This window comes from Balaenoptera borealis (assembly GCF_965194805.1).
Source record: "Balaenoptera borealis genome assembly, chromosome: 1".
Lineage (NCBI taxonomy): Eukaryota > Metazoa > Chordata > Mammalia > Artiodactyla > Balaenopteridae > Balaenoptera > Balaenoptera borealis.
The window spans coordinates 137,208,065-137,230,797 of NC_138860.1; the positions used below are offsets into that span (position 1 = coordinate 137,208,065).

The window sequence follows — 22,733 nt, forward strand, 5'->3', positions numbered from 1 at the left end:
CCCAATTGATACATGCTCTACATAATAAAGAGCCAGTTCCAGTATGCACAAACATCTAATTACATTATTTCTATAAATATATCACATGTTGTACGGCACTTTTTAAAGAGGATGGGCAGGGTATGCAAAACAGATCATAACTACTCACATCTAACGCTGGCGTAGAAAGAAGAACATGGGTTGACTGGGCTACATCAGCAGCGTGTAGGCTGTTATGATATGCCACATCAGCATGGTAATGGTCTTCTAAAGTCATCATGTAGGTAACAAAGGTGTCAGATGAAATTTTGAATGTCTTTAGGAGGTCTCTTTCCTATGCGGCAAAAAGGATTAGAAAATAAATAAGTGGATGTCCAAAAATGAAGAAAAGCCAAATCAGAAAAGTAAACTGGGATGGAAAAAAATCATAAAGAGCATCTAATTGGATAACCGACATTCACTCCTGTTTACTCACCTGGAATATGGCATACATGATGCATGTTAGGGGCCTATTGTGTGAATATCCAGCCACATTGAAGATGTTAAGGCCCCATTTGTTCAGGTCTTCCAGCTCCTATCATCAAAATTAGAGACATTTAGAAATAAGGACAGTTTTATTCACATGCCTCATTATTTTTATTTATTCTGGGGACAGGGGTTGGCTAAATCTTTAGAGTATCTATTTAGAGTGTTCTGGTTGCATGAACATTTGAAAATGGAATGATCTGGGAAGCTGAGTATCCCCTTCATGCTGGTTAGAAGTTTCTGTATATATTTTTCAGAAAAGGAAGAGTGTGTGTTTATTGATAAATTTTGTTGCTGACCTCTAATTTTTTGCCGTATGTCAGTCCTCAACCAATGTTGCTTTCAGAAGTAGGTGCAAGTGATTAGAGATCATTCTAGACCCATTTCCCTGTCTCTCCCCTTCTCTGCTCACTGGTCCATGAGTAACAGCTAGAAAACAATCTCAGGGAAACTCCTCTGCCCTTTGGTTATTATCACTGAGAGCCATGTCAAGGAGACTTAGCTGCTAGAATGTGTGTAAGTCAACCCTGATTTAGTATAAAAGGTCATGAAGATGCTAGTCATCCATTACATCCTAGAGCTCCTGGGCCACAGAAAGACCTGAAAGAAACATCATTCCATCCTGTGTTGTGGGATTATTCCAAGATTATCTGATTAAAGGAGCAATTTATTCCATTATCAATTACTGCCCAGAGTAAGGGATCCAGGCTCTCCCCAGAGGCTTGGCCCAATGTGTAATCAACCTTCTTCTAATCTTTCAGATGCTCCCTCACTGAATGTTCATTTGTTCTCATTTCATATTCTCATAAGGCTGAGAGAACCTCAGCAGTCACCTTGCACAGCCTCCGAGAGGAGGTATGAATTCTTTCTGAGCCTTCCTCCACTACTAGGGTTTGGGCTCAAGGGTCAAGGCTGTCAATTTCTCTCATTTCTTCTTCAGCTCTGCCAATCAGTGCAGATTTTCTCATCAGTCCTTGGCATACAGTCTCTGAAATATCCTCTGGGGTAATTCAGCCCTGCCTATTGCCCTCACCTTGGATTCTCCCAATATGTGTTCAACAGGATTCTCCATTCATGAGTTAATGGACCCAACTCAGGACAAAATATGGTCCTTTGGTATAGAAAAAGGGCCTTTAACTAGGTGTTCAACAATGGACAACGGGCTACATCAGCCTCATCATACTATTTAATAATAAAGCAAAAGCGATCACTGTTTTCTAGTAGGAGGTTTTAGACATCTGCCTGCTATAAAGCAGAGCTACATGAGCACACACCCAGCTCATACACACCTTGGCTAGATGATCTTCATTTTCCGTGTTGACTCCAAAGCGTGCGATACTTGTATTATTTAAGCTTGAACTATGCATCAGTTTTTTCACTCCGCTTATCTGTGTCATGAGCTGTTGCTTTTTCTTTTTCTCCCTGTCTTTCTGGGTGGGAGATGGAATCTCCACGTCATTCTGCTTGTCTGCAACAACACAAAAATAGGTTTTCCAGTCCCTGTGTGCCAATGAGAACCCACTGCAATATTCAAAAACAACTTCTAACGGTCTATAATGGATGGCTCATCTTATGAAGGTCTGTCATAGCGTTATCTCACTTGATCTCCAGGACAATCCGGTGATACATGATTTTATTGCTAAAGAAGCAAAGTGACGTCCAGAGGAGCTAAATAAGTTGTTCAAGAAGTGGCAGAGGTAGAACTCAATCCCATGTCCTCTGTTTGCAGGGTGATTTGGGACAATTACACTCATACATTTTCAAGGTGAGGCATCAGTATTTATATGCAAATTTCTTATTAAAGTGAATAACTTGTATGTTTGTAAAAATAGAAAAGGTTCATGTAGCCAAGCCCAGGTTAATAAAAAGAGGCTTTATGTTTTGCTCACTTTATTATGTTTGTAATTATTTTTTAATTTAAAAGATCCATATAACAGTAGCTGGGTTCAGTTTAGACGAGTAGTATATATGTTAGAGAAATAAATGGCTTCTAATCTTCAAATGATTACTCTAAAGCCTTGGCTTATGACCATTTGAGGTTAAGAGGAAGACTGTAATTTCAGTTTTATTTCATGCCTTGTGTCTATGAATTCTGCTAGTAAATAATAACAACGCCTCTCATTGGTAACAGGCATTACATTTATTAATGTATTTGTGCTTATTAAATATAATCATCTCATTTAATTTTTTTAAAAATTCTGCTACAACAAGATGAAAGGAGAGCTAGGGTTAGTGAGAAAAACATATCTACCTGCTCATAGAAGCTCTTTCTTCTATATCATGCTATTAAAAATATCAGCAATCAAATATTCTATTTCACTTCACAGGGAGATGGATGGATCCCGAGTTCTTCTGAAAAATGCATTAACTCTCTCAGGTCACAGGGATGCCTGTGAATGCACTGAGGAAATCATTTATTGAGGTGCTCTACAGCTGCTCTACAGCTACTTCATTGAACTAAATGACACCCTGTGGCTGAAAGAGTTAATACAGCCTTCAAAAGTTCCTACACTTATCTCTACTTGTTTCAGCGAAAATGAGTCCAAAGACAACTTCTCTATTTGAAAATGACACATTTCCAGATGGCCTGCTGGGATCTAGATGATTTGCTTTCAACTCTTGCAGCTGATGGCATAGTCACACGTTCTCCCTGGAGACCTCCGCCTGCTCACACAGCCCTGTGGACAACTCATCAAAGCAAAGTGAGCGCAGGGAGGCGGAAGCAGCTGTCCTGGACCCTTGGCACCTGGCTGTAGGGCTGGAGCAAGAGATTTCTCTATCCCTAGCATCTCAGTGCTGTCTCTGGGTGCCCCCAAGTTCCTAGATTCATCAGCCTATGACTCTGCCTTAGGGAGGAATTTTAGTGGTCATCCCAGTTAGTTCAGGGGTTTCCAACCTAGTTCAGCATCAGAAGCACCCAGGGAACTTTTGAAAAATACAGATTTATGAGCCCCACCCAGTCCTACTGAATCAGTGTTTTTTAAAAATCTTCCCAAGTGACTTTGATGATCAGAGTCAGGTTTGGGAACCAATAATAATCCCACATGTTCACTTTCCAGATGAAGTCAGCAACTTTCCCAAGCTCAAAGGGCAATTTATTCAACAGATATTTATTTTGCAATCACTTTGTTCCAGACGCAGTGATTTAATAGCTTAGAACCCAGGCCTTCAGGTTCCCGTTAAAAGCTCTTTCTGGTCTCTCAACCTTTGGCATAAAAACTATATATGACATTACTTTTGAAATTACTTTTCTCCCTGTCACTTCACTCCTAATAATGACTACTTTTGCTAAAATAAAAGGCCACAATAGCCCCTGCGTTTCCTAACCATCAATCTTCACCATTCTTCATGCCTGGTTAACGAAGCTGTTAGATTCTTCTGTGCCAATGCAAATACAAAACCTCTAGTGAGACTAGCAGCTTTTTCCCTTTGTTTAATTAAAGATTCCCTGCGACAGCGAGAAATTGAGCCGAATCACTACTGTGTCTGGAACATTACGATAAAGAAGAAAGCCATTATCCACAGAGAGTGCCATTTTGACATTAATGGGTGTTTCCCTATGCAGGCATTGGAACAACTGATGGGTTTCCCAATTCTGAATTTCCTCTGCTAAATGCTTAGCCAGCCCCATGCGGAAATAACCTGAAACACACACTCAAAGAATCATACTACACGCTTTGTGAGTTCACATTTACAGAATGGTCAGACTACAGTGGGGAAAGAGTGGAACAGTACCAAATAAATAAATAAATAAACAGAGGCAAAAAACATCACATCAAAACTCTGATAATGGTGTCATTGGAGGTGCTTTTCTTGCTAGCTTACAGCATTTAATCATGCAAAATTCCTGAGTTCTCTTCCCTGTGTCTTGAGAATTCTATGTTCCAGCTTTGGAGACAGTAAGTCGGGAATTTAAAGGGGTGATTCTTCTCTGTTTGAAAAAATATTAACTAACTTGTAATATCACATCTAAATATCTTGCTTTAATCTGTGCTCCCTCCCCCTGGGTCCTTTACTTCCTCCTGTACCAGCAACCCGAGCCCATTATCCTGTATCAGCATCACAGAGTGCCTGCAGGGATGGTCTGGACACCATCCTTTTAAATGGAAACAACACAAGTTTCACACATTCCCCACAGTGAGGGATTTCCCTCCTTTCTGGATGACACATTTTAACTTTCAATGACTCTTATTGAGATACTGCTCTTCAAGTTTAACTGAAATCAATAAGGTCTTCCCATTTTGTGCTCTTGGAGATGGTTGCTGTGCTCTGACAAGAGGCTCTTATATTACTGGAAGCTGTTAACAAACACATTTTTAGGTCCAACAATCCTGATTCTAAAGACTTTTCTCCATAGATTACATCTATTACTGAAAGGCGATTTTCTTCTGACAGCCTAATAACCTTTCCTAGTTAAAGAAGTGAGGTATTTTGATCTAGGAGTCAAGAGAGTGAAGTCATAGATCTGGCTCAGGAACATTTTAGCCAAGTAATCTTGGTCAAGTTACATACACTTCTGGGCCTCAGTTTTCTTTCTTGGAAAATGAGGGAACTGGATGAGGCCATTAAGGTCCCTTTCAGATCTGACATTTTGTGAAGAAGGCTTCATGGTCCTCCAGGAATACTCTCCATGCTCACAAGGCAGGATGTGGAGTTCCATGTCCTGCATTCGCAGTTTGGAAACAAGCTTTGTTTGTTTGCTTTTTAAGATTATCAAATTGTAAGCCTACAGGCTGTTCCAGAGAATCCAGGTTGCCAGGTATGTCTTAGCAAGACTGATAAACTCCGTCCATATAGAAAGTTAGAGCTGGAATGGACAGAGGGTGTCATCTACTCCAGTGTTCCCATTTTACAGTTGAAGTAGCTGATGAATCTTTTGTTTATATGATGGATTTTTTTCTCCTTAAATTTTCTCAAGAATATAATCTGTCTGTCTAGTCTGTTTGATCGGGTCTACCTTGTGTGTGCACATGCGTGTGCATGCAAACACACACACACAAACACACACTCAGGCTCACCACCCTCCTAATGTTGAGTGTGTAAGGACTGAGGTTCTAACAACCTACCTCAAACCACTTGTTGTTGATAATTTAATTTTTTTTGGAATAATGAGAAGCCAAATGATGGTTTTCCTCAAGAGATATGCCTCCATAGCAAATGGAATATTCAACAGAGTTGACAGTTACCCCTTCTTGAGATGCAAAGTGTTGAGACTGAGAACTCATTTTTATTATCTTCTCAGCCTCCTCACTTGATAGCCTTTGATGCTAAAATAAGAATAATTGGTATACTAAACTATTCCCATGGTCCTTGGCGAGCAGATAGTGAAAGAGGCTACAAGCCAAGAGGACTGCTTAGGTACAACCTTGGATGATGAAGGGCTCAGAGACTTCCTGCAGCTTTACTCCAGTGGTCAGAGTCTCTTCTGAGACGACAGACAAGCCCTGATATTTTAACATGCAATGTTTATGAAAACAAAAATGAGTTATTGCACTTATTGATTTTATTCTTCTTTCCCACAGTCATTAACCTGGAGACTGTCCCTAAAACAGTCCCTAGCTTATGAAAAATAATTGGGTGTCCCACACATGGACAGGAGAAGATGGCTGCCTTCAAAAGAATAAAGGGGGATAATGGAGAAGGAAAGGATCAGTATACAACACTTTCTGTTCAATTAGATTCTAGCTCCTCTTGGAGCTAGGAGGTATGAAAAAAATCTTCTCTTTGTTCTCTGACAAAGGTTGCCGCAACTGCCACTGGAGAAAACCAGGTGCTGCAGACACCCACATACTGGAAACAGTTGGAAAGGCACTTGTCAATCATGCCAATGCCCACTGGCCACAGAGTAGCGCCATGAGCTTTCCACTAGGCTGACCAAAGATTGATCTGCTGATAGCAGGAACTGCTTTGGCATTAGAGAAATAGAATTGATTTTTAAAAATAAAACTAGAAGAGGTATGTGTTTCCATAAGACATCAAGGCAAATGCTCATCGATTTAAGGATATGCAGCAATGCCAAAAAGAAGGGAGGTGTAATGTTCAACTGTAAGAATAGGTCACTTCCCTGGACAGTGGAGTTCTGCTAAATAAGGATAATTCAGTGGTAATTGAAAGTCAACAGAATCAGAGTCTAAAGGCTACCCATTCACTTTGAAGTACAGATTTGCAGGTTCTGCAGGTCTTATTCAAGAAAAATACACAACAGAATGGCTTTAAACATGAGATCAGAAATTCCTAGTACTCAAACAGGATGCATGACAGTAGTTGAGAGGCACTGATGCAAACCTTTCCTGTCAGTGACATGTGTTAAAGACTAGCAATGTGAAAGCAGAGATTGATAGGTAAGTATCAAATTAGGAAGATAATGATGCTGCTTGCAGAAGGCCAGCTCCTTCAGAGAGGTGGAGATTCTTTCTGCCCTCCCCCCATGTATCGTGAAGAAATACCTTAGCAAAGCAATAGCCGAATTATTTCCAAAGCTTATTATCATGGGTCAAATCACCGTACAGTTCTCCAGCCATCTCTCGCAAAGCATCTAAAAGGAAACCTTTTGCTCAAAGCCCAGTTACTGGAAGAATTTAAAGAATACCATGTCAGAGGAGCCAATTGGAGTTGTCCCTAAGGCTTGGATGATTGCAACCCCCATCATCCCCCCCTTCAGAGGTCTTGACAGAGATGGAAGTGGGTGGGTAGATAAGGAGTGACCTGAGGTCTATATAAATTTAATTAGCCCATAATAAACTTCTCTCTTTGATGGGTATTTTCATTCATTTTTTTCACAACACCTTACAGCTTTTTTTTTTTTTTAACCTTAAAGATTGTCTTTAGTTCTTATTTTAAATGGATTTGTTTTTCTGTGACTTAACCCCATTCCAAACTCACATAGTGATGTTCCTGACAGGTTGCAGAAATTAATATTAAAAAAAAAAATCTCAGTTATGGAATAAGTTTCCCAGTGAATTCTTACCTAAGAAAGTATTTGAAATGTATTCAGACACCTGGTTCCCCGATCGGCTCATTTCTGAAAGGTGTGTCAGCTCCCGGTTCAGCATTCTTTTGAACTGTTTATAAAGAACAAAAACAGATTAACCACCTAAAAAATAGCAGATTATCATTTTAGATGTTTCCAACTTTATTAAGAACCAAGAGACCGAGTGAGCAGATATCATTAGATAAATGATACTGTTTCTACAAAATACAATAATGTGAAATTATTCCAACGTCACCTTAGGGAAAAAAGGTTTTCTTAAGATTTCTTAGAATTAACATCTGATTTCTTTTGAAGATACAAACATAGGAAAAGGAATTTTAACAGAGGTCAAGATCATTTCACTTAAAAATGTAACCACATTTTAAAATACGTTTATTGGAAATTAACTCTAAAATATAATTTGAGTTAATAACCTATACAGTGAGAGGTGATTAAATGTGAAAACTTTAAGGGAAAACAAAAGAAAAGATAAGCATCCTTTAAAAATAGAGATGTGTAAAAAGAATAGGATTAAAATACAACACAGTCTATTTAAATACAATGTAATATAACATGCCCCCATTTCACCATAAGCAGCCTCAGTGGGCTAAGTGATAACACAAATCATTACAGAGGTTTCCTACTTCACAGAAAACATTACACATGTAAATGTTTCACATTCTATCAAAGACACATAATGGAATCAAATTAACCCACCTTGATGTAACCCCAAGATACAGATAACAAATAGTTTGCCTCAGGCATTTTGGAATGCACTCCTTGCCACAATCCACAAATCCCTTTGAAAGAATTCACAGTTCTGAGAGAGCAGTCCCAAAAGGATCGGGAAAGCCTTGCAGATTCAGTGGTAAAATAATCAAAACTTATGATAGACAAAGCCTCCAAAATTTAGGGCGTTTTCTAATCCAAACAAAGCCCATCGTCGCACTCCATTCTTGCAAGAAGCCTATGTTCCCTGCTTCTTCCCTGGCAGAGAGAGTAATGAAATCAGGACGTGCACGAAGGAGCAAAAGCCTGTCCAAATGCATTCAGCTGGCTGGTTTGCAGCACTTATGAATTATGAATAGTCCTGGTGGCCGAAGGGGTTTCCACTCTAGATTAGTCCTGCTCAGCTGAACTCTGCAAGGTAGGAGCAATTCTTCTTTCCCGAGGGGATGCCAGACTAGGAAACACAGCCATCTTTTTAAAAGGAGAAGATTAAAATGGAGGAAGCCCCATGAATATTTAAGGCAACCCGAAGTCGGTACCCTCCCCCATTTCATCTAGGTGTTCTTCACCCTCTCTCCACTGCGGAGACCAGGACACTGCAGACGCAGCCTCCGCACAGAGCTCAGCCGCTCTAAGGGTTTCGAAGTGATGGTGTGTTTGATTAATTTACTTTCCGAACATTAAAAAAAAAAAAAAAATTGAAAAATCGAGAACTGTGGCTCTTTTCAAACTAGGCTTTCAGTATACAAGAATATTTTTTAAGCTAACTTTTGGGGAGATTTTTTGCACACCAACGGCGTGCCAGTGCATTTAGACTTCTTTCACAATGAAACGAATGGGAATAGAATTAATGGATTTCGTTTTAAAAGTACTTCGTACGCAGAATGTAATTTTCTGCCCTCCATCAGCTCATTAATATGCACATGAGACTGCATTCGACAAATGAATTAAACACATTTAACCTTTCCATCTAGGATCTGGAGTGAGTTAGGAAATACAAGCTATCATTTGCTGCATGAATGGAGAATTATTCGGGGTTATGAAAGACTGTGCTGTTTTGGTATTTCAGTGTTACATCTTCTAATTCATGCTAGAAATATTTAAGAATTAAATTAATTTTTATTTTGTTCTTGCAATCTGGAGCATGCTGAGGAAGTCTTTCCTATAGTCTCTCTCTCTCTCTCTCTCTCTCTTTCTCTCTCTTTCACCTTGTCAGCTTTAGAAAGATCACAAGCAAGAAGAAAGTCTGAGACTAGAGCCCTGCAGTGGCGTCCCCTACCCAGGCCCATCCCACTCCCCTCCTTCTCCCTCCTCCATTACCCCACCCCTGGACTCCCAGGAGTTCAAGTACAGCACGTTAAAGAAATAGCGAAGCACCATGGTAACAGCCTCCGCACGCAATTGGCTCTCTTTCCTGTGAGGCACTCCCCTTTCAAATCAGCATCCTGCACAGACAATGGCTTCACTTCAAGCATCCAGGCCCCCTTCATGCCACTGCCTGTGCCCAGGAGACGAGGCCTTTTGAGGTGAAGCCAATGCAAGTCAGTATTGCCGTCCTTTGGCTCACTGCTCTATGCATTGTCCTCCAAGAGGCATGCACAGTCACCCTCTTTCTGGGGAACTCTGCTGGTGTACGTGTGGGTCTTCCCACGATATAATACGTTAGTAACAGTCACCAGAAATCTCCGAATTAATCATCTCAGCTAGTGTGTTTTACTTATCGAACTGCTCTGCAGTTTGAACTCCAGGTGAATCATGTAAGTTCTAAGTTGTTTATTTTTTTAAGACAAAACTGCTCAGTCATAATAGCCCCTCATTTTCAGTTCTCAAAAGACAGGCACTTACACTAAAGACTTAGAAGCTGGAAAAGACAGGTTTCTGTGCTCTGATGGATTAGCTGAATTTTGGCAAAGAAGCAAACTTTACTCGGAGCATTGCAAAAAAAATGTCTTGTAGAAAGCGTAGAGACAGATGGTTTTTTAAATTATGTCTCCGCACTAGACTTCGCCAAATGTAATATTCAAGCAATCATCCTCATTTTGGTTCCTTTGGTCTCTTGGAAATACTTAGGAAGATTTTGGAGTCAATCAGGTTTGTACTAGTTGAATAATGCCATTTCATCTCATGTATTTGGTAAATATTTACTGAACCCCAAAATGTGCCAAGCAATGCATTAAGGATATAGCAGTAAAAAAACAAAAACAAAAAACTCCCCCAAACAAACAAAAACACTTTTCATGCTTTTAATAAGCTTTCATGCTAATAGAAATAGTCAGCTATATTAGGATATGTTCGTTAACCACAACAGTTACTAACTGTCTGGTGAGGCTGGGGCCAACCCTTTATTAGCCATATTGACCCTTCAGCTCAGAATATAGGAGCAGCTAGAAATTCAATCATAAAAGACTAGGAAAGACTTTCCTTCTTACTTTTTTTTCAATCACCTCCCGTTGCCACAGGATCCTGTTGGCATACATTGTCAATCAGTCCCAACGTGGGCACAGGGAGGTGGCTCTAAGCTACAGGGCTGAGAATAAACCAAACTCCTCACCTTTCCTGCATAGCTCACAGATGGGTTAGTGAATTCATGTAAGTAGTTAACAGCTGAAAACCACCTCTCTCCTTCTCATGCCTAAATTAGTTCTCCTATGAGCCTTCTGCTAACGGCATGACAATGCCACCAAAACCCAAAGTCATTTTAAGGCAACCATAAAACACACAACATGATGAAGTACGCAGATGGAGGTCACTCAGTGTCAGAAACTGACCCAGTCCTTTAAATGTTGCTTAGCAACAGCCTTTGGTTTTCCTCCTCCATAAGGGAGGGTCCAACCACATTGACTAAGGCAATCACTGCTCTCATCATAAAGCGTTTATGAAGGGCCCACTTATATTGGGCTCTGTACAAACTAAGCAAGGCAGACATGGCCTTGGAGCAGCAGACAGGGGGTATCTTTTACCCCCTGGTGATGCAGAGTCCAATTAGTATGATTAGTGCTGGCCTGTGTGATGAGACACGTCAAGGAATGGAATAGCTTGTGTTTGAGGTTAAGGCCGGGGAGACAGTGGGGAAGCTTGGCTTAGTGGGGTTTTCAGTGTCTGATTCCCATATGGGAGTTGTTTCTGTTGAGCCAGAGGCAGCTACGATGTAGTAGACGAATCTAGACTTTCATTCTCAGCTCTCCATAACAGGTAACAGTCTGGTGAAGTCACCTTAGCTCTCATATACAAAATGAGAGTGATGCATGATTTTAGGATCTCAGCCCAAACCTGTCAAGATTCTATGATAAATTTTGTGGCAGCCTCCTACAGTCTGGACATATTATTTACCAGCAACCAAAATTTCCCAGAAAACAAAACTCTCTTAACACTACAGAGAAAAACAACCCAAATCGGAAATGCTTCAGTCCATAAGAATAGGTCAGCAACAAAAGAAGAGAAGCGGTTATCATCCCTTCAGAGTTTTATATTCTAAGACCCTTGGAGTCTCCCTGTCTCCTTATCAAGTTGGGTATTCAATCCAGATAAGAAAATTAAACAGCTCCTGAGGTTAACTGTGGCCCCAGGAGCTACAGGATTGAAAGGGAATAGACATTATTTACTTTATCAAATGCAGTAGAGAAATCCACAAACAGGAGCACACTATTTCAAAGATAAATGTGTCTCTACAACCTAAGGTACACATATCCTATTTTTCTGTTAAGAAGCTGCCTTCACAAGAAAACCCTGTTAGAGCTTACCTAGAAATAATGTCCCCAGAGGAAATGGCCAAAGCCCCTTTTCAACACAGACAAGCAAAGTTTGTGAATGAACCCTTAGTAATACAAATTCCTCCAACGCTTCCTTAAGCTTACGCCCAACACTAGATTCATGAACACCGCCAGAAGTTAGTTATTTTCTGAAAAGGGAAAAAGATATCATTCTCTACTTAAATAATTCGATATTGTTTGCCTAGCATATATCTTCTCTATAAAATCATATGTGAATTTTTTTGAATAGGCTACCTTTAATAGTGGGAAGTTACTTAAAATATATAGAATAGCAAAAGCTGAAATTGAATTACACTTGATATAAACATTTTGTTTTATGGCTTCAATTTTTCTTTGGCTTCAATGCTACGTACAGAGAATATTTTCTTCCGAGCCAATTTCTCCTGAAGGGATGGAACACTTCATCATTTTTCTATATTTCTCATCAGAGGACTAGTTTGGGCTTTGCGCAAAGATCCACAGTAAAGCTAGAAACTCTCTTGAAAAGTTCTTGTTAAATCAATCACACAGGAAGTCTGGACTAGAATGATCTCAGAAATTCATCCTGGTTCTAAAACTTGGTGATTCTATCTTTCTAAGAATAAAACCATCAAGAAGAGTAATAGTACAAGGGACTAGTATCAAGCACATAAAAGACCTACTTTTAAGACTAACGTGGGCTTGTTAGGGGGTGACCTGGAAATCACTTAAGAGTGAATCTTTAGTGATCAAAAATATTCTTCAGCCTATCAAAGGCTAGATAAAGTAGGCACTTTCCTCTCATTGATAACCTTAAGATGAAGTAAGTAGATGAAAACTGCAGATGAAAAAAAGGTGCCCCTGAGAGGAAGACAGCCTCAGGAGTCACCCTTGTGGGTGGCCGTCTGCGCAGAAGCCCATCTGTGAGACAGGCGCCTTATTGTGTGAGATCTTCCTGTTTTTGCAGTATGAAACAACCGCCTAAGTCATTAAAGTCACAATGACTTTATTAGGGACTAAATTTTGACTCATATTTTACACTTTGTTAGTCATAACTTAATAAGAATTCCCGGGCATAAGAAAAAGTGAAGGGGCTGAAAATCCTGCCTGGAATCACAGTATGCTAGTAGTGGTAGAAGGAAGTTGAAACTGCAGTGGCCGGCCCAGTTTAGTGAGAAATGGAAGTAAGGCAAGCTCGTCTCTTAGTTCTGGCACTCACCTGATGTGTGATCTTGGGTAAGATGAACTACCTTCTTGGGGCCCAGTTTCTGTAGTTGTAAAATGGCAAATTTCTCGGTTCTTTCTGATTTTGAAAAAATTGCTTCTTCCATATTCCTACTTTTACATATGAAGTAACGAAGACCCAAGGAAGTGAAGGACTCGAATTCCTAAACACCTACACTTTCCTTTGCAAAATCTGATTTAAACAACAACGGGAATAGAGTGTACTTTTTCTAAACCCCTTTATCACACTCAGAATTCCCACAATTCTTAACATTTCAGGTTATCTGACAATGCATCTCATCTCTTGTCTCCTTTTTGTCTTTCCCTATGAACTCTACCATCTATTTGAAACTTGATGTCCAATTTCTTTAATGACATATTTGTCTTATTTGAGAGGCAAATGAAATTGAACTGAGTTGGTAATAGGGTTAAGAAAGGAATAACTTGCCATTGTCCATTAATATCTACTTAACTGGAGACTATATAGTTCCATGATGGGGCATTCTAGCAGAAAAGTTCTGCTCTATTACTGGAGCAAACCCCTGGTGCTCCAAGGAATATAGTTAAGTCGTTCTAACTGTCCATGTGCCAGATCAGAAAGAAATGCATCTAAACGTATTAGAATTGAGTGATTCTCTTCTTAACTGTCCAGTGATGTAATAATCCACAATAAATATGTAATGAAAAACAATCATGGACATCTCTACCATAATTCTGTAACAAAACATTGGCATTTATGATGAAGCTAAAATAGAGTAAATTCCATTTGCTGGTTAGAGGACTAGTATCTGTTGAAGAGACATTTTAAAAGTCAAGGTAGGGACAAACCATTAGTGCTTTCATACACAGAACTGAAAAAAAATCAAAAGAATTTAAATATAACTTTGAATATAACTGCTCTACAACTTGATACTACGTCTTGAACAGGTCTCAAAATTATTACCATAGTTGTTTCTTCTTAACCAACTGTCTATCTATACTCTTTGCTGCTGTCTGTTTTTCTCAGAATTTCTGGAAACTTTTCAAGAGGAGATATGGCACACATTATTGGGATGATAAAAAAACGGACTTTTCCTAGACCCAAAGTAATCCCCATAAAAATATTTAGAGAAACTTCTCATGAACTAACATTCCCCTAACTCTGAGAGTTGCTGCAGTGACACAATTTAATAGACAAAAGACACTATATTTATACCCAAAGACTTATATTTTCACTATGCATTTTTAACTATATATACATATATATGTATATATATGTATAAGCTATGATTTATAAATATAGTGTGTGAGTATATATATGTTTTCACATATGTAGGGTTTCTAGATTTAGTAAATAAAAATTCAGGATACCCAGTTAAATTTAAATTTCAGATAAACAACAAATGTTTCTTTTTAGTATAAATATGTCCCAGATATTACATGTCCTAAATATCCCTTAGAGAGACTGGATTTCAAAGTCATACACTCATAATGTGTAAGGTTTAGAGGTACCGTATATTTTTAGATAATTTAAAATATTCAAACTTGTTCTTTTTGACAGAAGTTTTTCCTTCTGATGAAAAACACCTGCAACTGTTACTGAAGCTTCACAGTTTCATTTTATGTACCTGACCTTTCCCTTTTAATATGGTTGTTAATAGTGACAGACCCCAAAAAAGGTACTATGACAGATTGAGGATGCTGGCCTGATAATTACACACAGCAGAGGCTTTATTTTTCTACAGATGACAAAAATCACAGTAGCAATGAAAAAAATCAAGGAATCAAGGTAAACTCTTTAGTTACTCTTTTCTTTTTCCGTTTAAGCCTTCTACAACTTCTTCTGTGCACGATGGCTAATATTTAACCTCAAGCTTCTAAAGCCAGTTCCAGGGCCATGGGACGTTAATGCGATTCCAAAGCAGAAGACTAAGGTTTCTTTTGAACGATTTCATAGCCAGAGGTTCTATAACTTGTTACATTTTTAAAATTAGAAATCTTACCATGGATCAGACCCACGGTCCTTTCAGTTTAGTGTCCTCTCCTGACCAGCGGAAAACACGACCTATGGTTTAAGTCCTTCATATTTAACTTGAAAGCAATGCCACAGAACAGGAAAATCATCCCCCAAACATTCTACGTTCTTTTCATAACCCCATAAAAATTGGTCATGATTCTCTTCAAGAACTGATTTCCAATTTTATCCTATAACATCTCCTGGGTTGCTTAAAATCCTGCATTAAATATTGCCTTATTAAAATTTCCAATATTTTTGCAGCCATAAAAATCTACCATAGCTGATTTTTGAGATTACTACTATACCCCTTTTAAACACAATACGCAGCATATCTTGTGTTTAATATTAATTATATTGATTTCAGCTAGCAACTTTCACATACCCTTTGAGATAAAAGACAACGGGATGCTTCAAAACCTTCCCTGGGCATCGCTGCTTCTGGATTAGCAGTTTCCCAGGGTTGGGACAGCCCCTTAGTCTGGAAATTTTCAAGATCAACTCTAGGGACCATCAAATAAATAAAGAAAATCCCTGGGTTACATAGAAATATCCTTTTCTTCCCTGAATAAATATATGTTATCTGTTGGTATTTTGGTAATCCCTACGCTAGAATACGTCCTTGCAAATTGAGAAGAATCTACCATAGGTTAGAGGTTTGAGCATATTGTTAAACCATAAAGGATGAATACAGTAGTCTTAAGTAATTTTATCCTCAAAAAGGACAGTTATACTTGTTTTGCTTTTTGTTTTTCCTATTATTAGCTACCAATGTTTAGAAGAGATGGATGGACACTTTGCAGAACAGTGCACCCCCAGATGTACAGGTTTGTCGGGTGCATGAAACTACTTATAAAAGTAGTTTCAGAGTTAGATGCATAGGTTATACATGAAGTAGAAGGGGTTCTGACTACAGGATGGCCTTACCGGTGGGGTCTAACAGCATAAATAAGACTCTAACAGCCGACCCAACATCATAATAACATGCCATAGGATCAGCTGAGTATACAACTGGGTCTGAAAATAAAATCCTATATTGTAACTTAGACTGAGAAACTTGGCAAGTTGTTGAGTTTCTTGGAGACTAAGTTTTTCTATCTTTAAAATGGGAAGGTTAGAAACAATACATATACAGTGGTTGGTAAGGTGTCTGAGACTGTTGTAGAATTTGTACTTAAAACTGAGTTTTTCTCAGAATTTTCAAAGAATCTGAGCTCTTGGCACCTTTTTCACTTGGTTTGCGTCTGGGTGGAGGTTTTGGTTGGCTCTTTAGCACCTAAACTCTTTTCTTTTCATTGTTGACAAGAAATTAACTAGAGAATTCCCCTGATACGCTGCTGCAGGTGTGATGCAGTGCTATGTCATATAGATTACGTGACACATGAGTTACTCACAGAAGTTCTGGCTCGCTGGTTGACATTTAGATTATTCATCAGTCTAAGGAGTGTAAACCAGAATTGCCAGAAAGATAGATGAAACCTGTCAGATAAAGCCGTAACTCAAAATGGCGTTGTGTTAAAGCCATACCTTTAAAAAGTTTATTTTGGAGATATCCAGCTGTTTCAAATCTAGCCTTTCATGATTTCATGACTTAGCCAATTTCCTCAAATTAAGAGACTTTAGAACTCTTTATGTATTAACCAGAAGTCATGAATGGCCACAGATTGCCTGACATAAGGACAACTGTACCAAGTATGCATTTTACTCAGATTTCCAAAGTTCAGGTCAATCCAGCAGCATATCTGAATTAATTGATTATGTGGCCAAGGTGGGGATGAGAGGAGTACCAGCAATATGTCAGGAATGAAAAATACAACCAAACAGTGGCATAATGACTAAGCTCCTATGCTCCAGACACAACAGATATGGCAAATGGCTGAGTTTTAGACACAACATGTATTCACAGATATGCTCCCAGCTGAGTATGCAGTGGCTATTGTCAGTCTCTGTAGAGCTTAGATTCTTGTCCACAGGATGCGGACTTTTCAAGAGGAAGGTAAGCTGAATACCCCGATGTCGAACCAAACAACAACAAAAATTGCTTCATATTTCTGCTCACGAGGAAAGAACATTTGTCCCCAAGACTTCGTTCTCTGTTATCTGATTGCATTTGGGGAAGGCTCTGGTGCAAGCTTTTGCTGCTTCTGAGGGTACTTTGAAGAGCCATTGTGAGCCAGATGGGAATTTCTCATCAAAGCTAACAATTAGAAAAACTAGAATTGGTCATGGGAAGCACCTATGTGTAGCACGGTGCAGTGTAACAGGAAACAGGAATTCTTGGGTTCTAATAGATTTGCCACTAACAGTATAGTTGGTCCTCAACAAATTAAGTTTCCGAGCCATCATGCTCATGATCCAACAAATATTTATTTGAATGCCTAGAGCTATTCTAAATGCCAGAACTACAATAATGAACAAGGTAGACACAATTCATGTCACCAATAACCTTACAGTCAAAGGGAGGAGATTAGTAAAAACCAAGTTCTACAACAAAAACAAAAAAAAAAGTCAAAAATCATAAATTGTGACAGCGAATTGTAAAACAAATAAACTACTGACAGGATGATTAGAGAAGACCTCTCCAAAGAGATAACATCTAAGCTGAGGTCTGAAAAATAAGAAGGTCGAGCTCTAGCTTTAAAATTCTATGATTATATGTTTTGTTGGCAAGTCATAGAAGAATATAATAAATTACCCTGTGGATTTCTTTTTAATTATTATTATTTGTTTTTAAACTTTTATTGGTGTGCAAAATACACACAAAATAGTGCACAAAATGACCATACTTGTTTAACAAGCACTCAGGTGGGAAAGGAGAATATTACCAGCAAAAAAGTCCATTTTGCTCTCTTCCAATCATTAACCACCCCATTTCAAAGGTAACATCCTGATAAAAAATATTAGTTTTTCCTGCTGTTGTTCTTTTATAAAAATGTAAACATACATCATATTAATCTTTTGTTTTTCCTTTTAATTATTATTTTTAAGTCATTTGACTTTGAAGCAAAGAGAACAGATTTGATTCTAAGCATCATGATTTAGTGGCTGAGGGTCTTGGACACAGCTTGCAGCTTGGTTTCACATTGAATATGGAGATATAATAATACTTTCCTCTTGGTGAGCATCAGATGAGATAACATAGGTGAGAGTGCTGTGTATGGAGCAAAGGGCTCTTCAGAGAGGTTTCCTTACCATGCTATCTTGGATCGGGCAACACAAAAGTAACAAACAGCTATACACTTAAAGAAAGTGGCCCTTTATGTAATGCTGTATCTTGGTACCGCAGGAAGCTTTGAGAGCAAATAAGCTGTAAGTGAAGAAATGGGACTTAAAAATCTCTACACTGCCCCATAATTAATGTTCCCTCAGGCAGAACCAGAGTCCTTGGGAAAGTGCAGTCCTGGCTCATGTAGTTAGATTTGAAAATTGTTCAAAGAAGAAAAATCTCTCCTGAATTATTTCTTACCAATATCTCCTCCTTCTACATTACTTTTATCAAAAAGCTCATTTTTTACTCATTTTAACTCAATATATTTATCTTACTTTAAAAAAAAGAGAATCCAGTCTTGCCCAGGGATTCATGTTTTTGTTTGTTTATTTTGGCAAAGTTCTCCTATTTTAGGATTTATCAAGGGCCCTGAAAAGCCTTTTTTTTTTTTTTTTTTTTATAAGAGAACTCTATATCTTTTGGATGATTATAACTGCCTCTTGAGCTTTTTTTTTTTAATTGGAGTTTATTTATTTGTTTGTTTGTTTGTTTATTTTTTGGCTGTGTTGGGTCTTCGTTTCTGTGCGAGGGCTTTCTCCAGCTGCGGCAAGCGGGGGCCACTCTTCATCGCGGTGCGCGGGCCTCTCTCTATAGCAACCTCTCTTGTTTCGGAGCACAGGCTCCAGACGCGCAGGCTCAGTAACCGTGGCTCACGGGCCCAGCCGCTCCGCGGCATGTGGGATCCTCCCAGACCAGGGCTCGAACCCGTGTCCCCTGCATCGGCAGGCAGATTCTCAACCACTGCGCCACCAGGGAAGCCGCGAAAAGCCTTTTTTTGAAAAGCAATCTATGACCTTTCTCAGTTAGAAATTTTACTCTTTTACTATGCAGCCTTCAACAATGACCTTAGCTTAATGCCTCAAACATACAAAAAAGGATTATTAGTAAAGGAGTATTTTTAATTATTGCAAGCAAAATAAAATGAACGTCCTGAAATTAAGTTATACTGATTTTAAAGTGTTTCAAAAATAATACTGATAAATCTTGAGATATTATCAGGGAAGCTCCCATGCAATTGGTAAGACAGATGCAAATAACTGTGGTGCAACTAGATCTTAAGTGTGTTAAAATACAGCAGGGAAAAATTCAGTGGCAGCTCATCCTGTCAAGAACACAAGTAATGTACTGGCCCTGGCCAAGAAAAACATACCCATTGCATCAATAAACTCAGATCTAGCTAAATCATTCTGACTCAATTACAGAATGGAGCCAGGAGTAGCGATCGCAACGGACAGGGACTAAGGCAGGGAGGGCACTGTGCCCTTTCATCTCGGTGGATGGGTAGCATCTGGCCAGTGAAACTGACCCTTCTGGGCTATCTACAGCAGGAGTTGGAGTCCATCTCATTAGTGACCCATCAGAAAGTCCCTAGCTTCTCACAGGCAAATGGGTGTGCAAAAGGATACTGGAAATGCACATTACCCCTGGATAGCCTAAGCATGTTCCACGAATTTAAAGTTTTTGAAAATGCAAAAAAATGTTTCCATCTTTAAAGAGTGCTGTGCCCACCGGTGAGGTCATTACCTGTCCTAGCATTGGTCAAAACCAGGATAAGCTATCAAAACTCCCAATGCCAACAAATTTCCTACATGACCAAATCAAGTAGAACTGCAGAGAACTTTTCCAAATAAAACAAAACCAAAATCAATTACCACCAACTGACAAAAGCCTTCATCTGCTTTTCACTTCCCTCCTGACAGACAGAAGTAGAGCTATGCCTCCTTGATAATTTTTAGCCCCACTACCACTATAAGCAAATGTGGAGCCTCAAAAATGCAAAGCAGAATTTCAGGACTCAAGAGCTTACAAACTGGAGCACACATAAATAAAACCCCAGATAATGAAAATGTTAGCTATGATATTAACCAATATAAGATAGCTAAGAGGATGGTCTATGAAAATTTGATCCAAGTCAGGGTAGCTAAGGCAGGGTTTCAAAAAAGAAAGCCAAGAAGTCTAGCAGACCAGGAATAGGTTCGTAGTACAGGGCCTGAAGATGTATTTGAGCCAAAGGGAGGTTTTCTAGGCAACAGGATACCGAGAGAGGGGTAGAGCCAACATTCCTTCATTCTCAGGTTATCATAAAACTCTTCCTTGTTTTCAATAGATCTTCTGACATCGAGGGTAGAGAGGAAGTTGGAAGTCCAGTGTTGGGAACAACCAGAGCTACTAAAATTTTAGTCTATTTTTTTCAACTCTGTCAGTTCTTTTCCTATACTCAGCTGATTAACCTGGTTATTAAATAATCTCCTCTACCCCCTTTCGCCCCCAGCAGTGAAATCTCCTTTTACATATTTTAACTTTTAAATTCAAGTCTTCTGTATCTTATTATAACGGCTAAAAAACTAAGTTTTCTTATCCATCCAGGAGTTAAAAATTTTCTTTTCATTTCCTACATTATATGCTAAGAAAATTTCTAACTTTGTCCTACTTGATAAAATAAGTAATGATTAGCAATGGGTAAATATCAAAAGAGCTAAAGTTAGACTATCAAGGATATTTTGGCATGGAATGATTTCCCTTAATAAACATTATCCACTAGTCCCTTTTTATTGGTGGAGGATATGTTCCACCCCCAGTGGGTGCATGAAACTGAAGATAGTACTGCACTCAATATATACAATGATTTTTCCTATACATTCATACCTATGATAAAGTTTAATTTACAAATTAGGTACAGTAAGAGATTAACAACAATAACTAATACTAAAATAGAACAATTATAACAATATACTGTAATAAAAGTTACGGGAATGTGGCCTCTCTCTTGAAATATCTTACTGTACAAATTTAATGCTTATACCGTCTCAATTAAGCACTTATCACACAGTGTGGCCATGACTTTTGCAGCTTGAGGCGCAAAACTGGCACAAATTTCTTTTTTCTTTTTCACAATTTCACCAATAGAAGATTTATTCTTACCATAGATCTTAGCAACCTCAGCATATGATTTTTTTCTTTCCTGATTAAGTTGAGAACTTTTACCTTTTCGCTTAAAGGAAGAACTTTATAACTTCTCTTTGGCATATCTGAATGGCCAGCAGCACTACTCTTGTGCTTTGGGGCCATTATTATGTAAAATGTAAAGTAAGGCTCACTTGAACACAAGCACTGAGATACCAGGACAGTTGATCTGATAACCCCGCTGGCTACTAAGTGACTATCGGGCAGGATATGCTGGACAAAGGGGTAAATCACGTGCCTCCGGGTGGGTGGAGTGGGACGGTGTGTGATTTCATCACACTAATCAGAACAGCGCGCAATTTAAAACTTAGAAATTGTTTACTTCTGGAATTTTCCATTAAATATTTTGGACTGCAGTTGACCATGGGTTACTGAAATGGTGGAAAGCAAAACCACAGATAAGGGGGAGGGACTACTATAAACGAGATGATCAGTTCTTCCCAAGTCATTTTCCCTTTATTTTTTCCTGCATCTGCTCATTTTAAGTAGTTAGGTTAATAGTTTAGAGTTTGTCAATGTTTTATGGCAAGATATTCGCAACATGTGCTTAACTCAGACATCTGAGTTAAACATCAGAACTCATCTTGAGCTACCTAAACACATCGAAATGTATCTCTATCTACTGTAAATGAGGTTTATTTGATTTAAAACGTTGACAAGGCATTAATTACATCAATATTGTTTCTAAATGTGTAGCTGCCAACACTGCTGAGCCCAACTCCACCAAGATGTTGATAACACAACTCAAGAATCCAGAAATCTTATTTGAGTTGGGAGAGCTTTGCATAATTTGGGCCACTGGGCAGAAACATTCTGGGGTACAGGGACAGGGTCAACCTGAGATCACTGTCTTCGTTTCTACTTCCTAAGCTAACAGCTCTGCTAAGTAGCAGAGAGAATCAGAACATTGACTATTTTTCCACCAGTTGGTAAAACTCTCCAATTTATCACCTTCAGTTTCAGAGAGGGGAAAGGAAGAAATAGAAAGAAATTGAAGGAGTTTTACTAATCACAGGGTTTTTACTACTTAAACTTTGGCATTGGGATCAGTGGGAAAGCAAATAAGTATCAAAGCCTTAAAAATGTTGCCTTTTAATCCATTAATTCCATTTATGGGAATCTAACCTAAGAAAAGAATGAAGAAATAGGCTATTATGTTAACTGAAAAAGTTGGAAATAAATTATCTGTAGGGTAGCATTTCAATTATGTGAGGATGAAAATGTTAATCCTGGTTGCCTTAATGAGATTTTTTATCTGATGATATATGTATGTATATATATGTCTATTACATTAATATGTATTAATTCAGATATATTAATATGTATATTTATTCAGAAATTGAAACAGCAAAA

General features: G+C 38.6%; 1 protein-coding gene across 7 annotated transcripts in view; it reads right to left on the reverse strand.

Moving 5' to 3' along the window:
* The window catches only part of PDE4B (phosphodiesterase 4B), a 592,331-nt gene that overhangs the window by 10,324 nt on the left and 559,274 nt on the right, over positions 1–22,733 (reverse strand). For 6 of the 7 annotated variants that reach the window (XM_082357190.1, XM_082357189.1, XM_082357191.1 and 3 more), the window contains 4 exons: positions 7,472–7,565; positions 1,794–1,972; positions 455–553; positions 149–313 (listed from right to left, as the gene is read on the reverse strand). In XM_082357190.1, the coding sequence (XP_082213316.1) occupies positions 149–313; positions 455–553; positions 1,794–1,972; positions 7,472–7,565 (537 nt within the window). Of the gene's footprint in view, positions 1–148; positions 314–454; positions 554–1,793; positions 1,973–7,471; positions 7,566–8,191; positions 14,216–22,733 lie in introns of those variants that run through there. The other variant, XM_082357195.1, reaches the window with a different exon arrangement.